The sequence below is a fragment of the Ambystoma mexicanum genome, chromosome 8, assembly GCF_040938575.1.
Source record: "Ambystoma mexicanum isolate Mex_15411 chromosome 8, UKY_AmexF1_1, whole genome shotgun sequence".
Taxonomy (NCBI): domain Eukaryota; kingdom Metazoa; phylum Chordata; class Amphibia; order Caudata; family Ambystomatidae; genus Ambystoma; species Ambystoma mexicanum.
The window spans coordinates 161,062,733-161,084,418 of NC_090929.1; the positions used below are offsets into that span (position 1 = coordinate 161,062,733).

At 46.9% G+C, this 21,686-nt stretch overlaps 1 protein-coding gene across 5 annotated transcripts in view; it reads right to left on the reverse strand.

The window, feature by feature from the left end:
- Positions 1-13,868: 13,868 nt before the first annotated feature.
- CAMSAP1 (calmodulin regulated spectrin associated protein 1) overlaps positions 13,869-21,686 on the reverse strand; it is a 1,201,485-nt gene continuing 1,193,667 nt past the window's right edge. For all 5 annotated transcript variants that reach the window (XM_069609553.1, XM_069609551.1, XM_069609554.1 and 2 more), the window contains one exon: positions 13,869-15,878. In XM_069609553.1, coding sequence (XP_069465654.1) covers positions 15,576-15,878 — 303 coding nt within the window. In that variant the 3' untranslated portion in view covers positions 13,869-15,575. The remainder of the gene's footprint in view (positions 15,879-21,686) is intronic.

Here is a 21,686-nt window from a genome sequence, read left to right on the forward strand (position 1 = left end):
TTGCTGCTGCCTTTGATGTTTATAGTTTTTCAAAACTGTCATCCGCCTTCTTACCAAACAAAGAAGAGCCGTCAAAGGGCATATTCAAAAGTCTGCTTTGCATCTCTGGAGCAAAAACAGACTTTCGCAACCAAGCAAATCTCCAGGTTGTTATACTTGCCGCCATGGCCCTGCTGATGCTGTCAGCAGAATAGATGCCAGTTTGAAGGGATTCGCACATAGCGTCTTTACCATCCTTGATGATGTTTAGGAACGCTTCCCTTCTCCCTCCGGGAGGCAGTCAGCCGCTGATGAAGCACACTCCCAAAGTGTGTGGCTGAAACTTTGCGAGCGTACAAGTCGCATTGATGGATCTCAACGCCATGCTACATGCAGAAAATACTTTTTTGGCTATAGAGTCATATCTCTTTTCATCCCTGTCCTGTGGAACAGTAGGGTAAGCCGATTTACTACCTGATGAAGTAGCTGCCTGAACAACCAGACTCTCCGAAGTTGGGTGTTTGGATAAATATTCAGGGTCAGCAGAAGACGCCCTGTATTTAGCTGATAATTTTTCGTTAACCGCCGGGATTACCGCAGGTGTTTCCCAGTTTGCCAATATTCTCCTTTGTAATGCCGCATGAAATGGCACCGCAGGATCCTCCTGGTGACCTTTGACCAAGATGTCTGTGAGGTCGTCTTGCTGAAAAGCAGGTGAGGGTATGGACCACCCCATAAACTCTATTATCCTTGCCATCAAGGTTCTATAAGGGGTTTCAGCATGTTCCCCTGGGTCTGGTCTGGCAAATTCAACTTCTGGGGAAGTGTCCAACCCACTTGCTTCCTGTAAGGATTCTTGGAGGTCTTTCAACCTACCTTCCTCAGAGGTAAATTCCTCTGGTACAGGAGTTGCAGATCCCTGCAACTCAAAAGGTCTTTCCTGATCCGAATCCTCCCCTTCTTCATAAATAGATGATAAGACTCTGGAGTGATCAGGTCTTGAAAATGGTATAAATCCCATTTCCAGAGCAGAAGGGGCCAAATTCGTCATGATTGGCTGAGAAAACATTGACGTCTTCGACGCGGACTTAAAGGCTTCAAAGCCATCGAAAAAGGCGTCGAGAAAGGTGATAGAGGCCTCGATGAACTCGAGAGTATCGGAATTCTACTCGAGGTTGTCGACGACATTCTCGTGATCGAGACTCTGGGTATAGCCACTGGCTGTGAGGTGGCTGTGGGTTTGTCCTTTCTCGGCGTTGACGCGACTGACCTGTGCGTCGAAGAACCCTTCGATAACGGCATCGAAGACGCCGATCTATGCGTCGAAGGGATCTTCGACGACGGCGAAGACGCAACTTTGTCTTTACTCGAGGGTTCGTGACGCTCTCGAGTGGCTTCTTTCGCCGGGTGCTGCGACTCGCGGCGTTTTGATTTTTCGGGTCTTTCACCCAGGGTGTCACCCCAGCAGTCTTCAAGGGGGTCGAGGCCACTTTCTCGAAGACGCTCAGCATCTTTTTCCTGAATTCCTCCCACTCAGCCTGAGAGCTATGTTTTGTGGGGCAGGAGACCCTTTTTGGGGAAACGGAACAAGACGAGGAAGGGGATCTTCGACGTCTCTTTTTTGAATGCTTAGATCTCGAAGAGTGATGGGAACTGCTTCGAGACCTAGAACGAGAATGTCTTTTGTGATGGCGAGGAGACGAATGTCTCGACTCCGCCGAGGAAACTTTCGAAGAAGTTTTAACTGCCTTACCTCTCTCGAGCTTCCCCTTACGCTCCTTCAAGGCCTTCGCCGTCATGGACATGCAGTCCTCGCACTCCGAACAATGGTGCTCGATTCCCAGGCACCACAAATAGATCCTGTCAGGATCCGTAAACGACATTGTCTTTGCACAGTCTCGACATTTTTTGAAGCCGGACCGTGGAGTCGTCGGTTCGGGTGAGGAAGCCATCGAGTACGAGTCGGTATTCACGAGGAATAATAAAGTATATTTGACTGAAGAACTGAGCAACGATATTCCGAGGCCCCACAAAGCGCGGAAAAACGGAACTGAGCAACGGACACTGCGCGTGATGACGTTGGCGCTGATAAGGAGGCTGTCGAGGGACATCGGCTCGAGGGACGTTGACGCGCAGCGCCCTCTACTGAAAAAAATGTCCGAGGCCAGCAAGCTGGGAGATGATCTATCAAAGACAAGGAATACGTCGGAGGACACAATCCTTTCGAAACAATGTTATACTGCTGAACTCAAAATTATATTCTCAAATAGTCTCCTTCTGGAAATGGTTTCCGATTCCTGAAAAATACATAGTAAAATATCCATCTAGGAGGTTTAGGAATAGAATGATGAGATTCAGATTTAATGTTTTGAGCACTAATGAAATCCTGACAATACGTGGTTTAAATAAGCAGGGAAAGGTTGGCTGCAGATTTTGTAATCTAAAAGAGGAAAACAAAAATCTCTGATGCATTTGCTACTGGTCTGCCCTAACTTAGCTCAACAAAGAACTGAATGTTTTTCGAAATTTGTATTAGATACATTCAATGTTGATCGAGATAAGCTGTGGAAGGAAATGTTACATGGAAATTCAATTGCCTTGAAAATGAAAGTGCATACATTCTTGTTTAACATCTGTGCCTTAGAATTATCAATCAAGCCGTATCTTTGATACAGCAGTGTTCGTAGCCTGAGGCCTAATAATAACATGTAAGACTTGGAAGCTATTCTTGACTGACGTAGTTAGGGCTCAAACTGTAGACATGATGTGGAAAAGAATCTCTAGATAAGAATGCTTAATGTGCTAGTCATACCCGTACCAAAATGTATTCAATCGGGGACAACGATCTGTGAATAATATAATGTAAAGTAACAGTATACTTACTTTTAGAAATATGTTTAATGTTTATTAGGAATGTTTCTTGTTTTTATTCTTTTATTGATGTTTATTCATGAATTTTGTAAATGTTTTGAAAATTATTTGTAGATTTTGTTAAATTGTAAAGGTTTATACAAACCAAAACAATAAAGATAATAATAATATCAAAGACTAATAGGCTAGGAGCCAAAGGGTCTTGCAGGGTTTGAAAATGACCAAAGACTTAATTTTAATATGTATTGCATGCATTTCCTGCCTAGCTCATTACCTCATTAAAGGCAATCACTGTCTTTGGGGACAAACATAAGCTAGGGGACTGGGTCTGTGATGATGAATATACCAATTACTCTGGCTCAGTTGGTGTTACCAGCCAGGGAGGAGGTAAGACAGTCCCTGTGAGGGGGTCAACATGGCAGCATGGATGGTCTCCATCTAAGGAGTGTCCTGTGCCTGTCAAATGAAATGATGTAAAACAACAGCAGTGCATATGGAAAGAAAAGACTCATCGGAAACGCTGCACATTTGGAAGATAAAAAGGGGGAATGATGCTTGACATTTTAGAAATAAAGTCAAGTGACAGATTGCGTTTATCAGGAATAGAGAGACAATTCCCACCATATAAAATGACAGCATGTAAAGAGAAACACCTATTTCATTTTTGCATAAATGAACACTGGCTCTCTATGTTAACAGTGGCCTATTTGTGTGCATGGAACCAAGAGGGAATCTATTTATGTTCTAATATAGTAGAAAATAAAGATTTTCTTTATGAACCACAGGCCTAAGTGTAACCCAAAATGCAATTTGGTAAACACACCATGCTAATGTAAAAGGTTATTCCATTATAATTATGCGTGTAACTAGCTGCTGCTGTTGTTGTTTTTCTCCATGTAACTAAACTGATTGTATCTGGAACTGTGACCCCCCCACAACCCCCCCACAAAGACCTTTGGGCTGGGTTTATCAAGGAAACATGCTTGGAGCTTCAGATAAAACATAAGAAATGCTGCAAGAGAGATCTGAACTGCAGGGATGTACAGATAACATAACCAACAGAAATGACCCTTAAGGTCAAACCTCCCCATAAATTGTGCATTAGCTCCGATCAAAGACCTTTGAAACGAAGGAGGAAGGGGATAAAATAAATATTGGCATGAGCACATGCTTAAAGATAAATGCAACTTAAGGGAAGAAATGGCGGGGACCCTAAGAGTGAAACTCGGAGTACCTATTATGCAGTGCCATTGATTAACATTGGACTCCTTTTTCCCTAATAAAAAGAAAATTGTGCATCCCAGTGAGCAAAGCAAAGCTCACTGGGATGCATGATTTTCTTTTTATTAGGGAAAAAGGAATCAAATTCATATTAAAGGGTGTAAAGAGCCCGTCGTCGGGACCATATAAAAACAAAATTTGCGTGATGGATGTAATTTAAGTTGTGATCAAAAGTATGATTCTGGCATTTTCATACATCTGAGGAACTGGAAAAATTGATAGAGTGATAGATGGTGAAATTAATGTTGGAAGTATGTAGTGTCAGACTTGTAACTATTACGGCACAGCCACAAAGCGCGAAAAACAATAGTTCTGCCTAGGAATGGCGGGCTGAAATAAAAAGAATATTGCCCGACTCGCCATAAAATGTAGAACCCAAAAATATATAGATTCATGTAGTTATCTGAAAAATGTGCATAGCTGCCATGTTGTTAGATTTTCAGAACCCAAAAAGGTAAAACCCACCTGTCATTTTGAAATTATGTATTTTTACTCCTCCCTCCGCCTACATCATACACACATCCCAAATCCTGGTCCTATCAGCAGCCAGTGGGCGTCTTAGTGGGAGGTGAAGGGAGAGTGCTAGCACATCCTTACCGTGGAAATTGTGATGCAGGATTGTCTGCTGGACTCTGGCAAGGAACAACTAGCAAAGAGGCCTCAAACCTTTCATTGGAGACAGTGACAGGGATATCTAGAAACTAGCTGGCACCCCATCAGAGGAGCCAGAGGAAGTCTGGGTGCAGGAGAAAATCCTTGACTGAAACCCTGGACCAGATCTGTGCTGTCCTCAGAGGAGCCCGGTTTCCTTGGATGCCCCATAACTAAGGCCTCCCATGTAAGGAACAAGTTACTTACCTGTAACTGTTGTTCTCCAGCATGGGTCTGGCATGGATTCACATGCTCATGAATATTCCCCGTCGTCAGGCCGGGAATCCTCGGTATAGAAAAAATCAGTATTAGTTTCGTTTCTGATCTGTCTTTCTCATTAGTAACCAATCACTGGTCTCTGGGTCATACTGCCCCCAGCCAATGACTGCCCTCTCCCTAAGCCCTGCCCCTGGCAGCCATCCTCAGATTTGGTAGCACGTGAAGTGGCAGTATGACCAAGTGAAGAGCCGCAAAGGGGTAGGCGGGAGGGTTCGCATGTGAATCCATGCCAGGCCCATGCGGGAGAACAACAGTTACAGGTAAGTAACTTGTTCCTTCTCCAGCATGGGGTCTGGCATGGATTCACATGCTCATGAATATAAGAATACATAGCAGTATACACATGCACAACCACGGGAGGTGGCAAAAGGCTCAATATCAAGCAATACAACAACTCAACATTAAGCAACTCTTACCTTCTCATCAGGCTCACCTTAGGCGAACAGGTTGCGCAGCACTGCCTGGCCGACTCTGGACTCCTCCCTGGAATCCCGGTCGACGCAGTACAATCTCGTGAAGGTGTGCGTCGACCTCCAAGTAGCAGCCCTGCAGATGTCGAGCAGGGGCACACCAGACAGGAATGCCGTAGTAGCAGCGATCGCTCTGGTCGAATGGGCTCTCGGACGGCCTGGCAACGGTCGGTTTGCCAACCGGTGACAGTGCATGATGCAGCCGGAGAGCCATCTGGAAATGGAAGTCTTCGAGAGAGCCTTCCCTTGATTCACAGGTCCTAAGTTCACAAACAGCTGTGATGTCTTCCGAAAACTCTTTGTGCGGTCCACGTAGAACTTCAGCGCTTTAGCTACATCCAGTGAGTGCAGAGTCCTCTCAGCCGGCGACAAAGGCGACGGGAAGAAAACTGGCAACACCAAGGGCTCGTTGAGGTGGAAGTCCGACAGCACCTTGGGCATGAAGGAGGGGTGCGTCCTTAGCACCACCCTCGTGTCTGAAATGTCAAGTACGGAGGCTTGCAAGACAGGGCCTGGATCTCTCCCACTCGTCGTGCAGAGGTGATGGCCACGAGGAATGCGGTCTTCCACGACAGAAACTTCAACGGCACTGAATGCATAGGCTCGAATGGGGCCCCCATGAGCCTAGTCAGCACCATGTTGAGCTCCCACGCCGGAGCAGGGGCCTTCACCGGCGGGAATGATCGGAACAGTCCTTTCATAAATTCCTTCACCAGTCGATGAGACCACAAGGACGCCCGCCCTGTAGTTCTGGTGTAACATGAGACGGCAGCCAGATGTACCTTGATGGAAGCGTGAGACAGGCCAGCCTTGGCCAAGGACAATAGGTACGGCAATACTTGAGGGGCCGTAATCCGCAAAAGGTTAATCTTCTGTGCACGGCACCAGACAGAGAACCTCTTCCATTTGTGTCCGTAGCACTTGAGAGTTGAGGATGCCCTGGCCTTCGCAAGAACCTCTCTGCAGTCGGCCGGGATGTCGTATCCTCCAAACTCTAGTGCTGCAGGAGCCAGGCCTGCAAGTTCAGCGACTCTGGTTCGTGATGAAGAATGGCGCCTCCTTCTCTGGAGAGAAGATCCGCGTCCGTCGGCAGCTTGACTGGTGTGGACGCTGACAAGTCCAGAAGGTCCGGGAACCAGATCTGCCTCGGCCACGCCGGTGCGACGAGGATCATCCTGCACCGGGACCTCTTGAGCTGGTTGACGAGTCGGAGTAGCAACGGCAACGGCGGGAATGCATAAAGGAACAGGCGGTCCTAAGGGAACGAGAAAGCATCGCCCATGCTCCTTGGTTGGGGAAACCTGCTGGCGAACCTCCGGCACTTGGAGTTCGCCGCCGTCGCGAAGAGATCGATCTGGGGATCGCCCCATCGTCGGAAGAGTCAGTCCACTTGATCCTGGCGCAGTTCCCACTCGTGGCACGAGCGCAGCTCTCTGCTGAGTGAGTCGGCGATGGTGTTTTTTATCCCTGCCAGATGAAAGGGTACCAGAAACATCCCTTGGGAGACGGGCCAATGCCACAGATCCTGGGCTTCCTTGGATAGGGCAGGGGATCTGGTTCCGCCCTGCTTCCGAATGTAAAACATCGTGGTGGTGTTGTTGGTGAAGATCCTCACCACCCTGCCCTTGAAGGACAGAAGGAAGGACCTGAGGGCCCAGAACACTGCACGGAGCTCCAAGATGTTGATGTGGAGAGTCTTCTCCTCCGGGAGCCAAAGGCCTCTCGCGTGGAGAGCCCCGGTGTGCGCTCCCCAACCTTCCAGGGAGGCATCCGTCGTCACAGTCACCTGGTGGGTCGGGGCTAGGAAACCTGTTCCTGCCGTCAGATGAGAGCGGACACCCCACCATCGTATCGCCTGACGGAACGCTTCGTCGAGCGGGATCCTGTCCTCGAAGCTGCCCGTCGTCTGGATTCAGTGGGCGTCGAGGAATTCTTGCAAGGGTCACATCCGAAGTGTGCAGTGGCGCACCAGATAAATGCAGGAGGACATCATTCCGAGGAGGGACTTGATAGACCTCACTCTGGCCACGTCCGTGGCCAGCAGACGTTGCACCTTTCCCAGGATGGTCCTTATCCTTTCCTCCGACGGTGAGGCCCGCCGCGCCACTGTCGAGCTGTGCTCCCAGAAACAGGGCGACTTGCGACGGGACCAGGTGGAATTTTGGGAAGTTGGAGAACCCCAGGTCCGTGAGCAGCTGGACGGTCTTCGCAGTGTGTTCCACGGCGAGCTCCCTTGTCCTTGCCCGTATGAGCCAGTCGTCCAGGTAGGGGTAGACGTGGATCCCCTGCAGGCGCAGCCGCGCCGCCACCGGTGCTAGGCACTTGGTGGACACCCTGGGCGCCGATTTTAATCCAAACGGGAGGGCCTTGAACGGGTAGTGCTGCCCTTTGACCACGAACCTGAGGAACTTTCGGTGTCTCTTTAGAATAGGGATGTGGAAGTATGCATCCTCCAAGTCCAACGACGACAGGAAATCGCCCTCCTCCAGCTGTCCCAGCACGTGTTGGAGGGTGACCATCCGGAACTTCTGTGCCTTGATGTATTTGTTCAGTCGTCACAGGTCCAGGATGGGATGCCATCCTCCTGTCTTCTTCTTTACGAGGAAGTATCTTGAGTAAACTCCGGAGACCCGAAGCCTCTTTGGAACGAGCTCGATGGCACCTTTCCTGAGCATCGCCCTTACTTCCAACAGCAGTTGAGGGACGTGATTTTCCTTCCTGGCCATGGGCGGAATGCGGGGGCATCTTTTGTGGAACTCGAGGGCGTGCCCCAGGGCCAGGGCATCCAGCACCGAACGGTCGGTGGAGATGGACTCCCACACGCCGACGAACTTCGTCAGCCGGCCTCCCACCGGGGTGCTTCGGCGGGGTCCCGACCCGACAGTCGGTTCAATCTTGCTTGGAGGCCACTTTGCCTCCTTGGCGATGACAGCGGGATCCACCTGACTTGCCGCGTCCCCTGTAGGCCTCCTGCGACGAAGATCTTGCCGCTTGATGGTACGTAGAGGAGCTGCTGTCGGCTCCCTTGGAGGCACCCTGTCTGGCTCCAGAGCTCCGAAAGGACGGCTGTCGCTGTTGGAGCACACCCAGTGCACAGGCCGTCTCCGTGTCCGTCTTGATCACCTGAAGGGACTCATCAACCGCCTTGCCAAAAAGGTTGTTCCCATCGAAGGGCATGTCCAAAACCTTGGTCTGTACGTCCTGGCGGAAATCCGTCGCCTTGAGCCATCCTCGTCGTCTCAGGCAAACGCTGTTGCCCAACTGACGGAAACCCGTGTCGGCGATGTCCGTAGCCACCGTAATGGCGTGGTCCGATGCAATTTCACCTTCCTGTAAGATTTCCAGGGCCTCAGTCCTCTTGGCGTCCGGAAGGAAATCCAACAGAGGGGCGATCTTGAACCATAACTCCCTGTCGTAGCGGGCTACGATGGCCAGGGCGTTGGCCGCCTTGATGGTCGTCGCTGCAGATGAGATGACCCGTCATCCCATCGCATCCAGCCTCCTAGCGCCGTCCGGTGGGGAGGTTGAAGTCGAGGCCGATGCCCCCCCTGCTTTCTTCTTGGCCGCCACCGAAACTACCGAATCCGGGGTAGGTAGCGCCCTAAGGCACAAGGGGGCAGCGTTGGGGACCCGGTACTTCTTCTCGTACCAGTCCCTCTTCGCAGGAGCCGTGGCAGGGTTCTTGAGGAGGGCGAGCCCCTCATCCCAGATGTAATCAAGAAGCGGTACGGCGAGGACCGTCTTCCTTTTAGCCTTGCTCCGTTGGTAAAGGAACCCTTCCTTCTTTTCTTCGGGGCAGAGCTGGAAGAGCTCGGATGCCCTGGAAAACATAGCATGGAAGGATCCAATCTCGTTGGGCGGGGACACCCGGGCAGGGGGTGACGGGGGACACGTCCCGTCGTCGCCTCCGTTGTCATCCGTACCCGTCATAGTCGTGTCCATGCCTGTATCATCCCTGTGGATAGTGGACCGGGGGGAAGGCAGAGAAGGCCGCAGAGGCGGGAGAGGAGGCCTAGGATGCGTCGTCCTCCTCTTAAGTGGTGGGCTCTCCGAATGTCCTGGCTCCGGTTCCCCTGTCGGGTCTGGCTCATGTACCTCCGTCGGGGGAAGGGGCAACCTAGTCCTTATCTCCGAGCATAAGGACTGGATGGCTGACAAAATGGCCGCTGAGGTGTCCTGCGGCGCCGGAAACGATGGGAGCGAGGGCTCTTGAGGAGCCTCGTCTGCGTTACCGTCGCCCTCGTCGAGATCCCTCCCAATGGGCTGGGCCTCCTCCACGACTTGGATGAGCTCCTCTTCAGAGGTCGTGTCCGTATCCACGACGGCCACCAACCTCTCCCCCACCCTTTCCAACGAGGACTTCGTGGGGGTCTTCTCGATGGGCCTGAAAGACTCCCTCCGCGGTGGCAGGGAGACTCTGGTACCTGAGGGCGCCTCCACTGGTGTAGCCTCCACAGGCTGAGCCAGGGCCGCGGCGACATCCTCAATCGAGGTTTTAGCAGGGTGAATTAAGGCCAACGTCACCTTCTGTATGCCTGGGGCCTTCACCTTGGGGGGAGGGTCCGAGCCTCGCTCCCCCTCTGCCGGAATCTTCGAGATCGACCGGGGCCTCTCCAGAAGCTTCGCCGGGTTCTCAGACTTCCTCTTACCCGAGCCAGAGCGTTGGCTCGTGGTCGATGGCGCCGGGGAGGATGCGCCCTGCCTGTCAGCCAACGAGCCCGACCGTTCGGCGCTCCCGGTGCCAGTGGACTCGCGGTGCTTAGCCTTTTGTTGGGCCCCCGTCGCCGGAGCACCCTCACAGGACTTAGAAGACCGCTCGGACTTCTTTTTCTTCTTCTCGCCTGGCGGGCTCTTACCTTCCAATCAGTTGGCGAGACGGAGGTGGCGATCCTTCATGGTCTGCTCCGACATGTTCCCACAAAACGCGCAGTCCTTTTCCTTGTGCGTCTTGTCCTCATGGAGACAGTAGAGGCATAACGAATGCTCGTCCTCCTTGAAAACGTTCTGAAGCTGGCATCCAGGGCAGGTCCTGAACAGCTTCCCGGGCGTCGAGCTCCCTTTCTCCTGGGCCATGTCCGGGGTAGGCCTCGGAACTTCTGGAATCCTCCAAAAGCGTAACTCGACAAAATCTTCACCCTTGAGGGGCGTAGAAACTCCAAAACGGATCCCCGTTGATCGGAAGTAGAAACGGTGGAGCTTGAGGCTCTATTTAACCAAAAAAATGAGAAAATCACCTGAAAAAAGCGCGAAAACGCAGCAAAAGCTCGAGAGCTACAGCACGAGGACTCCCAACACTTGAACGTGCGGTAAAAATCTGAGGATGGCTGCCGGGGGCGGGGCTTAGGGAGAGGGCAGTCATTGGCTGGGGGCAGTATGACCCAGAGACCATTGATTGGTTACTACTGAGAAAGACAGATCAGAAACGAAACTGATACTGATTTTTTCTATACTGAGGATTCCCGGCCTGACGACGCTGGAGAAGTAGATATATCCAAAAGCTATCAAAAGTGTGAGGGGGGGGGGGGGGTTGGACTGCCAGCCTTAATCTCCATCTTGCATAGCGGGGAGGGGGAGGTACTGGGAAGACCCTTGGCACATTTCACTAAATCCAACTCAAATTAATTCCACTTTAGAAAATTACCCTATCCATTTAAATTGAATTGTGTTGGGAACAGCATGCCTTAATCCTTTCCATTAAATTGCGGGGAGAAGGGAAGCTGTGTAGATCCTTAGCGCATTGAATTGAAGTTAAATCAATTAATTCCATATGGAAAATCACAGGAGTGTGGTTAGAATTAGAAACGAACAAAATTCATGCCCAGTGGGTTAGGGCCAGTATAGACAATAAAGTACTTAGGTGACTACCTTTCTAAAACCCCCGACTACTGTGCAGAAGGGTGGGTCCTGAATCCCAAAAGTAGTAATCCTAAAACGCTACCTTTCAAGTGAATGGGGAGAGTGTATTTCACATCTATTCGCTTGCATACCAAACCATAATTACCAAGCATTATTTGTCCTTTGAATGCGTGTTGAAAAATGATTTTCCTTGGAGTTCCTTTTCCAAACCTTGCTTTTCAAATAAAATCCCAAAACCATTTTCTCATTGAGTTTCTTTCTCAAACATTGCCTTTCTCAAAATAAAGCCAAAACGATTTTCCCATTGTACTCCCACTCCCTGGACCTTGCCTTCAAATCAGAGGAGTCATATCCAATTGATGCCTGGAGGGTGGGGGTTGCAGGGAGTAAAGTGTATTGGGACACACTAAGTAATTACTGTGTATTGTGAATGGTTTCTAGTGGTTAATTTGCAATTAAATCTGATGGAAGTTGTGACTGCGTATTTCAAAATTCTACCTGTGTTGTTTTAATAACGCTAAGTAATTTGGTGTTGTGATATGGTGTAGTGCCACAGCATTGGTGGTTGGGGTTTTGGTTGCTATTCCATTTTGTCAAACTTTAAATAAATATATATAAATATATATTCTTTCTATACACTGGCCTGGTTCCTAGCCCATTGGTGTTACAGAGGGTGTTTGATGGAGTGGTGCGAGACGAGCTGGAGACCTCACTAAAGTTGAATCTGTATAAGCGCTTTGGGTGTGTGCTACCTTGCTTGGGGGGGGGGAGTAACTCTCCGAGTTAAGAGTGACAGCTTAATAAACCGCCACACACCTATAATTTGATGGTGCACACACCTTTTTGGATCAAGTTAGGTAATTTCTATGTGTATTATAGCACATTATATAATAGTTTATGGTGCAGAGGAGAACAATGCAGCTCTGGCACAATAATCTGCCATTGTCTACTAAGAGAAAAGTAATGTCCTAAATTGGAGGACACTCCCGTACCCTGCACACTCTTAGTACTGAGAAGACCGTGTCAATACTTTAAGTTTGATGTGAACAATTGTCATACAATGTAATACAATTCAACTCATGTATATAGTGCTGACAAATGTCAGAATTGTTTTAATACAAAAGCAGTGAACAAAAGAAACAACAAACAATAATGAGCTTTATGGGTTTTGGAATTACTTCCCTTCAGGAGCAGAAAGTCTTTTACAATAGTAGTCTCAATAAATCTAACTTCATGTGTCTACAAGGTAAGTAGAAAAACTTCAACGAGTAAAGAGGATGGTGTAGCTATATTAATAGCATAATCTCAGGGTTTACCCAAGTTAAAGCGCATATAGAATTCGGAAATCACCTACATAATTTATTGAGACTACTATTGTAAAAAGACTTTACGCTCCTATTTTTTTGTCATTTTTGAAGTTAATATAGATTTTTTTTTAAAGACGTGTATGGGCTAAATGAAATGCTTATTGATAATTTGCCATGTTTCAGAAAGGCATTTGCTCTGTGTTCCAAAAGCCCAATCACTCTGATATTTTCAAATGGTTATGTTTAATAAGGCCAATAGCATGATGCTGTTAAAAAACATGATACTGTCGAAGAATTCCCTAACAGGATGCACTTATGCTGCGAGAAAGCGAACACTGAGGGAAAAGTTGCAGACATGAAGCGTTGTTGCTTCAAATAGGCGGAAACCTGGCAGCATACTTACACTGGGACATAGCCTGTGAAACAGAAGTAGCAAATAGGCACAAAAGTAAGCGACAAGGTCATTCAGAGGCCCTTTATGAATTGGGCTGCTCCTTTTTTAAGCACTTGTTATGAGATGCACTCGTGCATCACATCAGTTGAACCAAAAAAAGTGTTGTTAATCTTGTCCTTGATGTTTCGACTTGCATTTTTTGGCTTGAATTGCAGTTTTCCCCCACAGTGAAGTTCAGTGTTTACGGATGAGGCTTGTATGCATTTAGAATGTCAGTCAGTAAATAATAAGATAACAATTTGGTGTTTATGGCAAAAGATTCCATTTTTTACACTGCAGGCACTGTTTGAAAAGAGGGTAGGTAACACTGAAATGAAGTTTAAAGCAGCAGTATTATCGTAGTTAACGAAGATAGTGTTCAGACATCACAAAAAATGATAATTAAAAAATATAAATTAGGATGCCAAAAAAAGCATGTTGAGTATCTTTCTCAGTAACCCCTCACCTAAGAGCCACAGTTGTGAACTGCCAAACTGGAAAACGTACATGTATGAACACGGCCATTAACTTCTGATGGGTAAAATAGCGATGATATAGTGTTCAATGTGTATGCCCAAAACTGTATTAAGTTATCAAAGAGTGTGATAAGATCATCAAGCAGGCACACACAAGCAAGAAACAATGTAAGCAGGCGGCTATTAAAAGTGAGGCTCTAAATCCAGATATTGGGTTGGATCAGCTGTGGTGAAGGATCAAGAACGGATGACAAAATAAAAAAAAAACATTGGTTATTGATTTTATTACATTTCAGTGCTTTCATAAAATAAATATGGTATATAATATCAAACGTACAGTGAAGGGAGCAGAAAAGAAGCACAAGCATGATAACAAAATAATTACACTCAAATTCCTAGCACGTTAGAAATCATAAAGCCATTATTTACAGACGACTTCCTCTTCGTACTATATACAAAAATTGCAGCAACCTATGGTCAAGTACTTTAAAAACATCGTTTGGAAAAGGAGGAGGCGTGGAGAAAATTGCAACGGAAGACCTTCAGTTGCTCTGGATAGGGTTCAGTACGAATTAAAGTGGGATTTTCCCATTGCCTTATTTCTCTGCGTTGCCCGTGTTAGATTGATTCCACTCTTCTTTATATCATCCTACAGCGCCCCCAACAGTACCAAGTGCATATGTCAAGTAACACATTAAATAAAAAGTAAACCTGTGCAAACCAAAAGAAAAAAGAAACTATGAGGACTAGGGGCAGCATTGCAAAAATAGTTGTCAGTGGTTTGCTGCCAACCTTGAATATGTTTGCGGCACTCCCAAAATACATATTGCAGTCTGACGCAAGACTGCATCATAAAAACAAAACATGAATGCACAAACAGCCCCGGCCATTTGGAAACAAGCGGATGGGCAAATGTTTTCTCAATTTGAGGAACAATGTATGTGAACTCCGGTATAGAGACATAACGGGATGCAAATGGTTGCTTCGTTTTTAAGGGGAACAAAGGGGTTCGGGAATGCGAACACAATAAATATCTCGAAACAATAATAAAAACAATTAATACAACGATGTCTGTGCACACTGCTTGAGCAAGGTGCTCTTTTAACAGCTAAAGACAACAAAAGTAAGTTTACAATTGCTGACATTGTGAACCAGTGACGTGTGTAAGTGCATCATTCTATATAAGAGTACCGTGCTCAGTGGAAGTGCCAAATATAGCGCCATCTGTCTTTGCCGGGAAAAGACCCCTCGGCAACACAATTGCACTGCCAGGTGTAGAACCGGAGCAGCAGTTGCTGATTTTTGCTTTGACACAAGCAGCGCTCACTCACTCAGTAAAAACCCGTCACAATAAATACCCCTTCATGATTGTATTAAGGCAATCTGGAAACCAAACTGTGTTAAAAGTCCGTCCCTTTAAACCCAGATTTTACAACATGTTTAGTGCCAAAGAAGTCAGTTTCGTTTTGTTCTGAGCAGCATGGTTCGGACTTTTCATCCCCACATCAGAGCTGAACTAAGTCGGCAGTAAAAAAAAAAAAAAACGACAGGTTACACTTTACCCAACCCTCCTCCTTGTCCCCACCCACAAAATAAAACCAGGCCAAATAGAGTGAAACCAGAAGAAAAAAAACAGTTTAAAACATGTAGGACCCGAAATCTATTTAGAAGTTTAAAGAGTGCCAGCTTTTAAGAGTGACAGAAGCTGGAACTAAAATGTTCCTATTTCGTACAGCTCGAGTTCTTCAAGTAACAGGAAATCCGCCGCTTCCAGGCCTCGCTGCATGCACAGTCCTCGCCCACTTCAAGTCCTCAGTAGTCAGAACGCGAGAAGAGCAGAAACATCATTCACGGAGAAACACTGGCGCACTTTGTTCTTCACTTTCATCCTCGGCCCATGTCCAGCGGAGGGACACAGGACAGCACACGCGCACTCGCACTCTTTGCACACAGTCCGCTCGAGGAGCCAGTGTCATTTCAGGGTCGGCGTCTTCTTTGGCACTGCAGGTCGCTTCGCTTGCCACAGGTGGTTATGGATAGTGATGGCATCAACACTGACGGACATGGTTTTGGCTGGGATCACGGTAAACTGTTTTCTGTCCGAACTGTACTTGTACAGTTTGTCAATCATTTTCCGAGTAATGCTCTTGGGCCCAGTCCCGGTGAGCTTGAACATTTCCTCGGATTCGGGGAAGTAGGAGTAAAGTGCTCTGAACATGCAACCAGCATCCCGAAATAAGATAATGTAGTGGTTGGCTTCACATCTTTCGAGTTCCTACATTTAAAAGAAAAGTAGAAGAAAAGAAATTACAAAAACTGTACATTTTAAATAACACAAAGCCTCCAGTTTTTTCTCTGAACATCTATAATGATCAGTGAGATTAATTATTCGTTCTCAATAATTAACATTCAACCTGATAAAAACATACAAAGAGAAGCACAACAAATCTTCAATGGAGAAAATCTTTTTTATAGGATTAGGGTACATTCTGTTTTGTAGAAACTTTACTTGTTCTAAAGCCTAACGTATAATGGGGAGAAATTGCACTGTAACTCTGGTTAGCATGTACATAACCAGCATAACTTGGCCAAGAAGTGTTCAGCTGCTTCAGGCATACGGCTGCTCATAAAGACCTCATCTACACAAAGTCGGCATGGCCCTGACCTCCCCAGAGAAGTTATAAACATCATCAGCACATACATACACACCCACAGAGTAAGAGCGCTAGCTAAGTTTGGTCACTCTCCCAGCTTTTGTGAACCGAGTTCAATGATGTAGCAGGAGCATGAAGAAGACTTGAGCAGCTAAAGGACGTTTGCTCATATGGGATACTAAAAATGTAAAAATGCTTGTTTTGTTTTCTTATTAAAAGTACGTTTTTGGATTCCAAACTCGCTTTCAATCAGAAGTCTACCGGATTTGTAAACTGTAATTCGTTCATGAATTAGTTCATGACTCACCTGGCGGGCCATCCTGGGCTCAAGTGATGGTGAAAGCAAGCCAAGCATGGTATTATTATGAGCACCCAAGCCGTTCCTTGGGTGTTAATGACCGTCTTTTGTGCGAAAAAAGGGGCAGTGCCAAATGTCTTGCCCAGTGCATTAAAGGGGATGATGTATTGAGAGGGTGAGGGCCCTCTAACGAGGGGGTGTGGCCTGAGGGATGGGCGTGGCCTCAAGGGGCGTGGATGATCCAAAGACCTGCAAACTTACATTTAAAACTTTAATAGATCACTGTTCATATTTATAGCGTATAAGCGTGCATGTCTTGCTTATTGATGGCATACACGAAGTGAGCATGTGGATGTGTGGTGATGATGCGGATGTGGGATGGTTGATGCTGGAGGATGTGTAGACTAGAGATGTATGGTAACAGTCGGGGATGCCTTGCCTTGTTTCAGCTGGGTGGTGGTTTGGTACATAAAGCCTGCTGGGCGCCTGGTTTATCTTTAAGTGGGTGCTGCCATGGCCTAGCTGCCCCTGTGGCAGCACATCTTATCTACAAAATGTAAGCTGAGCGTGCCACCATTGGCTGTCATGCCAGTTGGAATTCCTCATTTGGGCACTAATGCTAAGTGACAACCCTGCCCTGTGCTGGATCCAGGTACGCTGTGTTGGGGGCTAACCCTTGCCTGGTGCCCACACCCCTTCCTCTGCAGCTCAACCTCCACCGATCCCTTCTCACACCAGTTTACTGTATTTTGATAGTTTGATCTCCCCTCTCTGCACCCTCTCTTAATTGGTGTGTTCGGAAAATGAGTTCTCCTTGTTGCTTTTACTCGCCCCATCTGTCCCTTGTTATCTCCCATTTCTCCCTGCCCAAGTCCCCACTCCCCCCGCACCCCACTCCTATATTGCCCCAACCCACGCTCAGGTCTCTTATGCACCCAGAACATTAGAGCCCCTTTTGAGAGGTGGGGGGGCTGCAACAAACACCTGCATTGACAGTTCCCAGGCAGTCCCCTTTGTGTGCCTGGAGCAGTCTTGGATTCAGAGTCAAATTGTACTCTGTGGGGGTCTGCTCAGGTCCACCTCATTCCCAGGCAGCCCAATGAAAGGGGAGTTGAAAGTGTGTCCTGCCATTATTCCCCGGCACATCAGGATCTCTGTAATGCTGATTGACAGGGCAGCCCCTTGTCAGCAGGTTACAAGAAACCCTCCCTTACAATAATCTAGGCATATGGACACTGACATAAATCTGTGCTTTGAAAGGCTTTACTGCTTCAAGCACATAGAAACAGACGAAATGCTTTACATTTAGCCAGGGACAAGTCAGTCTTTTAGAAAACTTTCCTATGGACCTTACCCGAGTTTTCGTCCATTAAACGCACGTGAAAACAAGCACCAGGGAGCTGCCATTTTCTGATAATCCTATCTTTTCCCCGATCGCCCTGGCGGACCTGCTTTTGCGGCACTAAATCAATTCCCCAGCCCCTGAGCCTGACATTATCAAAACAATCATATTCCCCGCCTCTCCCCGTGACGTTACTGTGCTGCGTAGGCAAACGCGCCCAGTCGTCTTCTGCGCGACTCCACACAGAACCGGGAAACCCACACAGATCAACTCACAACACAGCGCGCCACAATTCGGAATATGAAACTGTACTTTACAATGAAACAGCAACACGGTACATTTGGTAAAGTACATTTATTTGACATTAAATGTTTAGAGAATATTCAGCAATTGCCATATGAACTCCGGAAGCCATTTATTTTCTTTTATCTGTATCCGCAATAACTGTTCCGTTTCATCTTGAGTCACGCAGTGTTCCTTTATGGTACACAGGGTGTTCATTTTCGTAAAAAGAATCACTTTGGAAGCGCGGTGAACTGCAAGGCTGTTCAATCAACTAGGCACTAGTCCAGCCTAAAGGTTATGTTGCTTCTAGCCACTAGTACAGCGTAAGGGCATGTGGGCCCTTGGCGAACGTCCCATAATATGGTGATCGTGCTCCAGTTGTTGACACGAAGCTGCAGGTGTCTGCTGAAGAATCCATCCACCCGTGTCTCTAACAGATGGCAGTGGCAGTAAGGGATCAAATACCTGTTATGAAAACAAAAAAATGATAATTAGTCTCGCTAGCCGAACTTCATTAATATTACTCATTTTATTTATTACGGCCGATCAGAAACTATTTGCTTGCAAGGGGAGTTCAATGGAGTATGTTCGTCTCTAAAATCAATGCGAAAAGTAACGAGATAAATCGAGGCCAACACACAATGATAAACGACAGTCTACATGCGTGAGGAATGATATGATATATGATATGGCATTTGTAACGCGCCTATACTCAAGTGTTACTAGGCGTGACGAGGCAGGTGGGGAACAAGGGCAGACGGACAACGATCCTACTAGGCCAGGTGACTTTCTGATCGCGCATGCGGATGGGCTGTACAAGGTTAGTTGAATACAAATTTAATAATAGGGCCAGCTGGTGGCAAGTGCAAGGTAAATGCCGGGAGAAGGGGCTGAAGGATACAGAGACAGTCCCGTAGTGCAGGGAAAAGTGGCTGGGCCATGGAGCGAGATCGGTGAGACCAGTGGACCTGCATGCCCATGTGCCCACTACGAACAGTTTTACTTGCTTTTCCTAGCTCTTCATTCACTCATTTATTCATGCATCCATTCATTAAATCTTCATTCCCGTATAAAAGCGTGTAAAGATTTACTTACATTATATTTGAAATTTCCATTGTGGCTCTTCGTAATGCAGTCTGTAAAATGGACCGTGCTCTTAACAATGATTTTTCGTATACTGACCTAAAACTGAAACTCGGTCTAGTTTCTGAATTTTCTGCCTTATCGTCTCTTACGTTATTGCGCACTCCCTTCAAATGTAGTTCTTTCGGCATGGTCCCTGTCTCAAGGTCAAAAAACAATAGACCCTTATACTTCCAGTGCGACTTGTGGGCCTCATCTGGGCGCTGTCCTTCGCATTCTTTATTTGCAACATCACGTAGTATAGGCATCTATGAGAGCTTGAAGTTTAGAATCCGTATATGTAGTGCGCCTCAATGTGCAAATGGGAACTGGCTTCTCTCCCAAATGCCACGGCCCGCTTGGCTGGCGCGTTCTAAGTGCTCCAATTTTGTCACCGTTGTCTGCAAGCTTTGCAGCCCAAATTGAGATTTAATTTTTGGCGGAAGGTCAGGGAAAGTATAAAGTACCACAGGAGTTGAGTTAAAAGTGAGATTTATTGTTTGTTTGTTTTATTATTTGCAATACGCAAGCCTCCCCTCCGTTAACAGTGCGCAGCATTTACATTTAGATGAGCTGAGACATGAGAAAAATATATACATACACATATGTGAGGTGAATAGAGAGAATTCAAAGATGACACCCAGCTTGTTCGCCACCCATGATGGTGAAGTTAGGGGTTAGGTTTACAGGTACACTGTACAATAACATTTATTTACAAAAAGACAATCGTATTGCAATTATTTAAACCGGGATTTGTACTTCACAATCAGCTGTGCATCGGGTGGGCATGGCACAGTCGCAATGTTCGGTGGCAATGGATCACTGCTCTGTACAGAAACGTCCAAAATTCCATATCTGTGCTTCTCTAACACAGCAACAATAAGGCCTTTCACAAAGTCGAACTGCATTTCATCATAGACTGGTTTGATCACCCATTGCTACTTCGTTTTGAAAACACCTTAGTGTAGCGAGGCATCCTTACTTTACCCCTAGTCCTAGATTGTTCACGTCCGACATTGCTGTTATGGGCCAAGACCGCTAGTAGAGTGCGATGTTTCATGCCCCGAAAGCTAAAATGCAAGCGCTTTGGCCTGTACTTTAGGCACATATTGTGGAACACCTCCAAATCTCCTGTGTGACAGAATTCTATCAGTCCTCTCAAATCTCTTGATAGAGTTTTGTCGAAAACAATCTCCTCAATGGCTTTGTGTGTCGGTGAAGATGGAATCAACCACTTCTTCTTCCGTGCCTCCTCTGGGGACAAAGGGCCATGTTCACATTGGTGGAAATGTTCATTTGCTGTCCAGCGGTGAATGTTGGTACAGTGGTGCATCAGTGACCGCTATTTTTCAAGTAGTATTTCCACTGATCCCTCACAAGTTTTTGAGCTCCACCAAAGATGGTTGGTGATAGAATGTGACAACTGCAAAATACTTTCAAAACCTTTTTTTTTCCTGCAGCCGAGATTTTCTTATTGATTGATTTAGCAAGATGCCATACGTCAAATTGATGTTTAATATGTGGGAACTGCTCTCTCATTGTCTTGGCAATTGAAACGTGTCTATCCGTGGCTATGAGGTCGATGTGCATCCCCCTCGATTGTAGATGTTCCACTGATTTTATAAATCCTAGTTTCTCAATGGCCACTGAAGATGTAAATTGTGTTACCTGCACGACCACCGAACTCACAATTTTCTTACTATCCATGTCCTGAAAGTGGTAGGTGCAGTACTTGGCAGAAAATCCAGGGCTATCGCACTGTCCATCGCCGGCTAGCCTGAATCGTTTGCCTTCGAATGTACTTTCTAGAGACAATTGTTCAATTTTCCAAACATCATTAATGGCCGGAAACAGATAATCACGTTGGTATGTGTAGCACATCGCTTTAGAAATGAAATGGAGTCCCACAAACTGAAAGAAAGCCTCTAACTTTCTAAAACTGGAGCCACTAAAAAGTGATGCAGCTGCACACAGTAGATTGCCTGCTGGCATTTTCCCCAGCATTGGTTGTGCAGACCATGAGAACCTATGATTTAATCTACAGGCGGCATTTATTTTGACGTTACTGCCTTTTATTTGACGAGTCACATTAATCAATGGCTTCCCACATACATTCCCTCTAATGGAACGCACACATTTCAGCATACTTATAATTTCCATCAAACAACTGTCGAATACAATGTATTTGCTCTCTTTCATTAGACTGTCATCCTGCGTCAACGTTGTTTCGGCCTTTGACGTTGTGGAGATTTCAACACATTGGAAAGTAATATCGCTGATATCAAATTCTGATGCGTCTATGGATGCTACGGCTGGTTCATTCACTGTCATTTCAACATCTATTACTTCAACATTGATGGGAGAACACAACAATGTCGACAG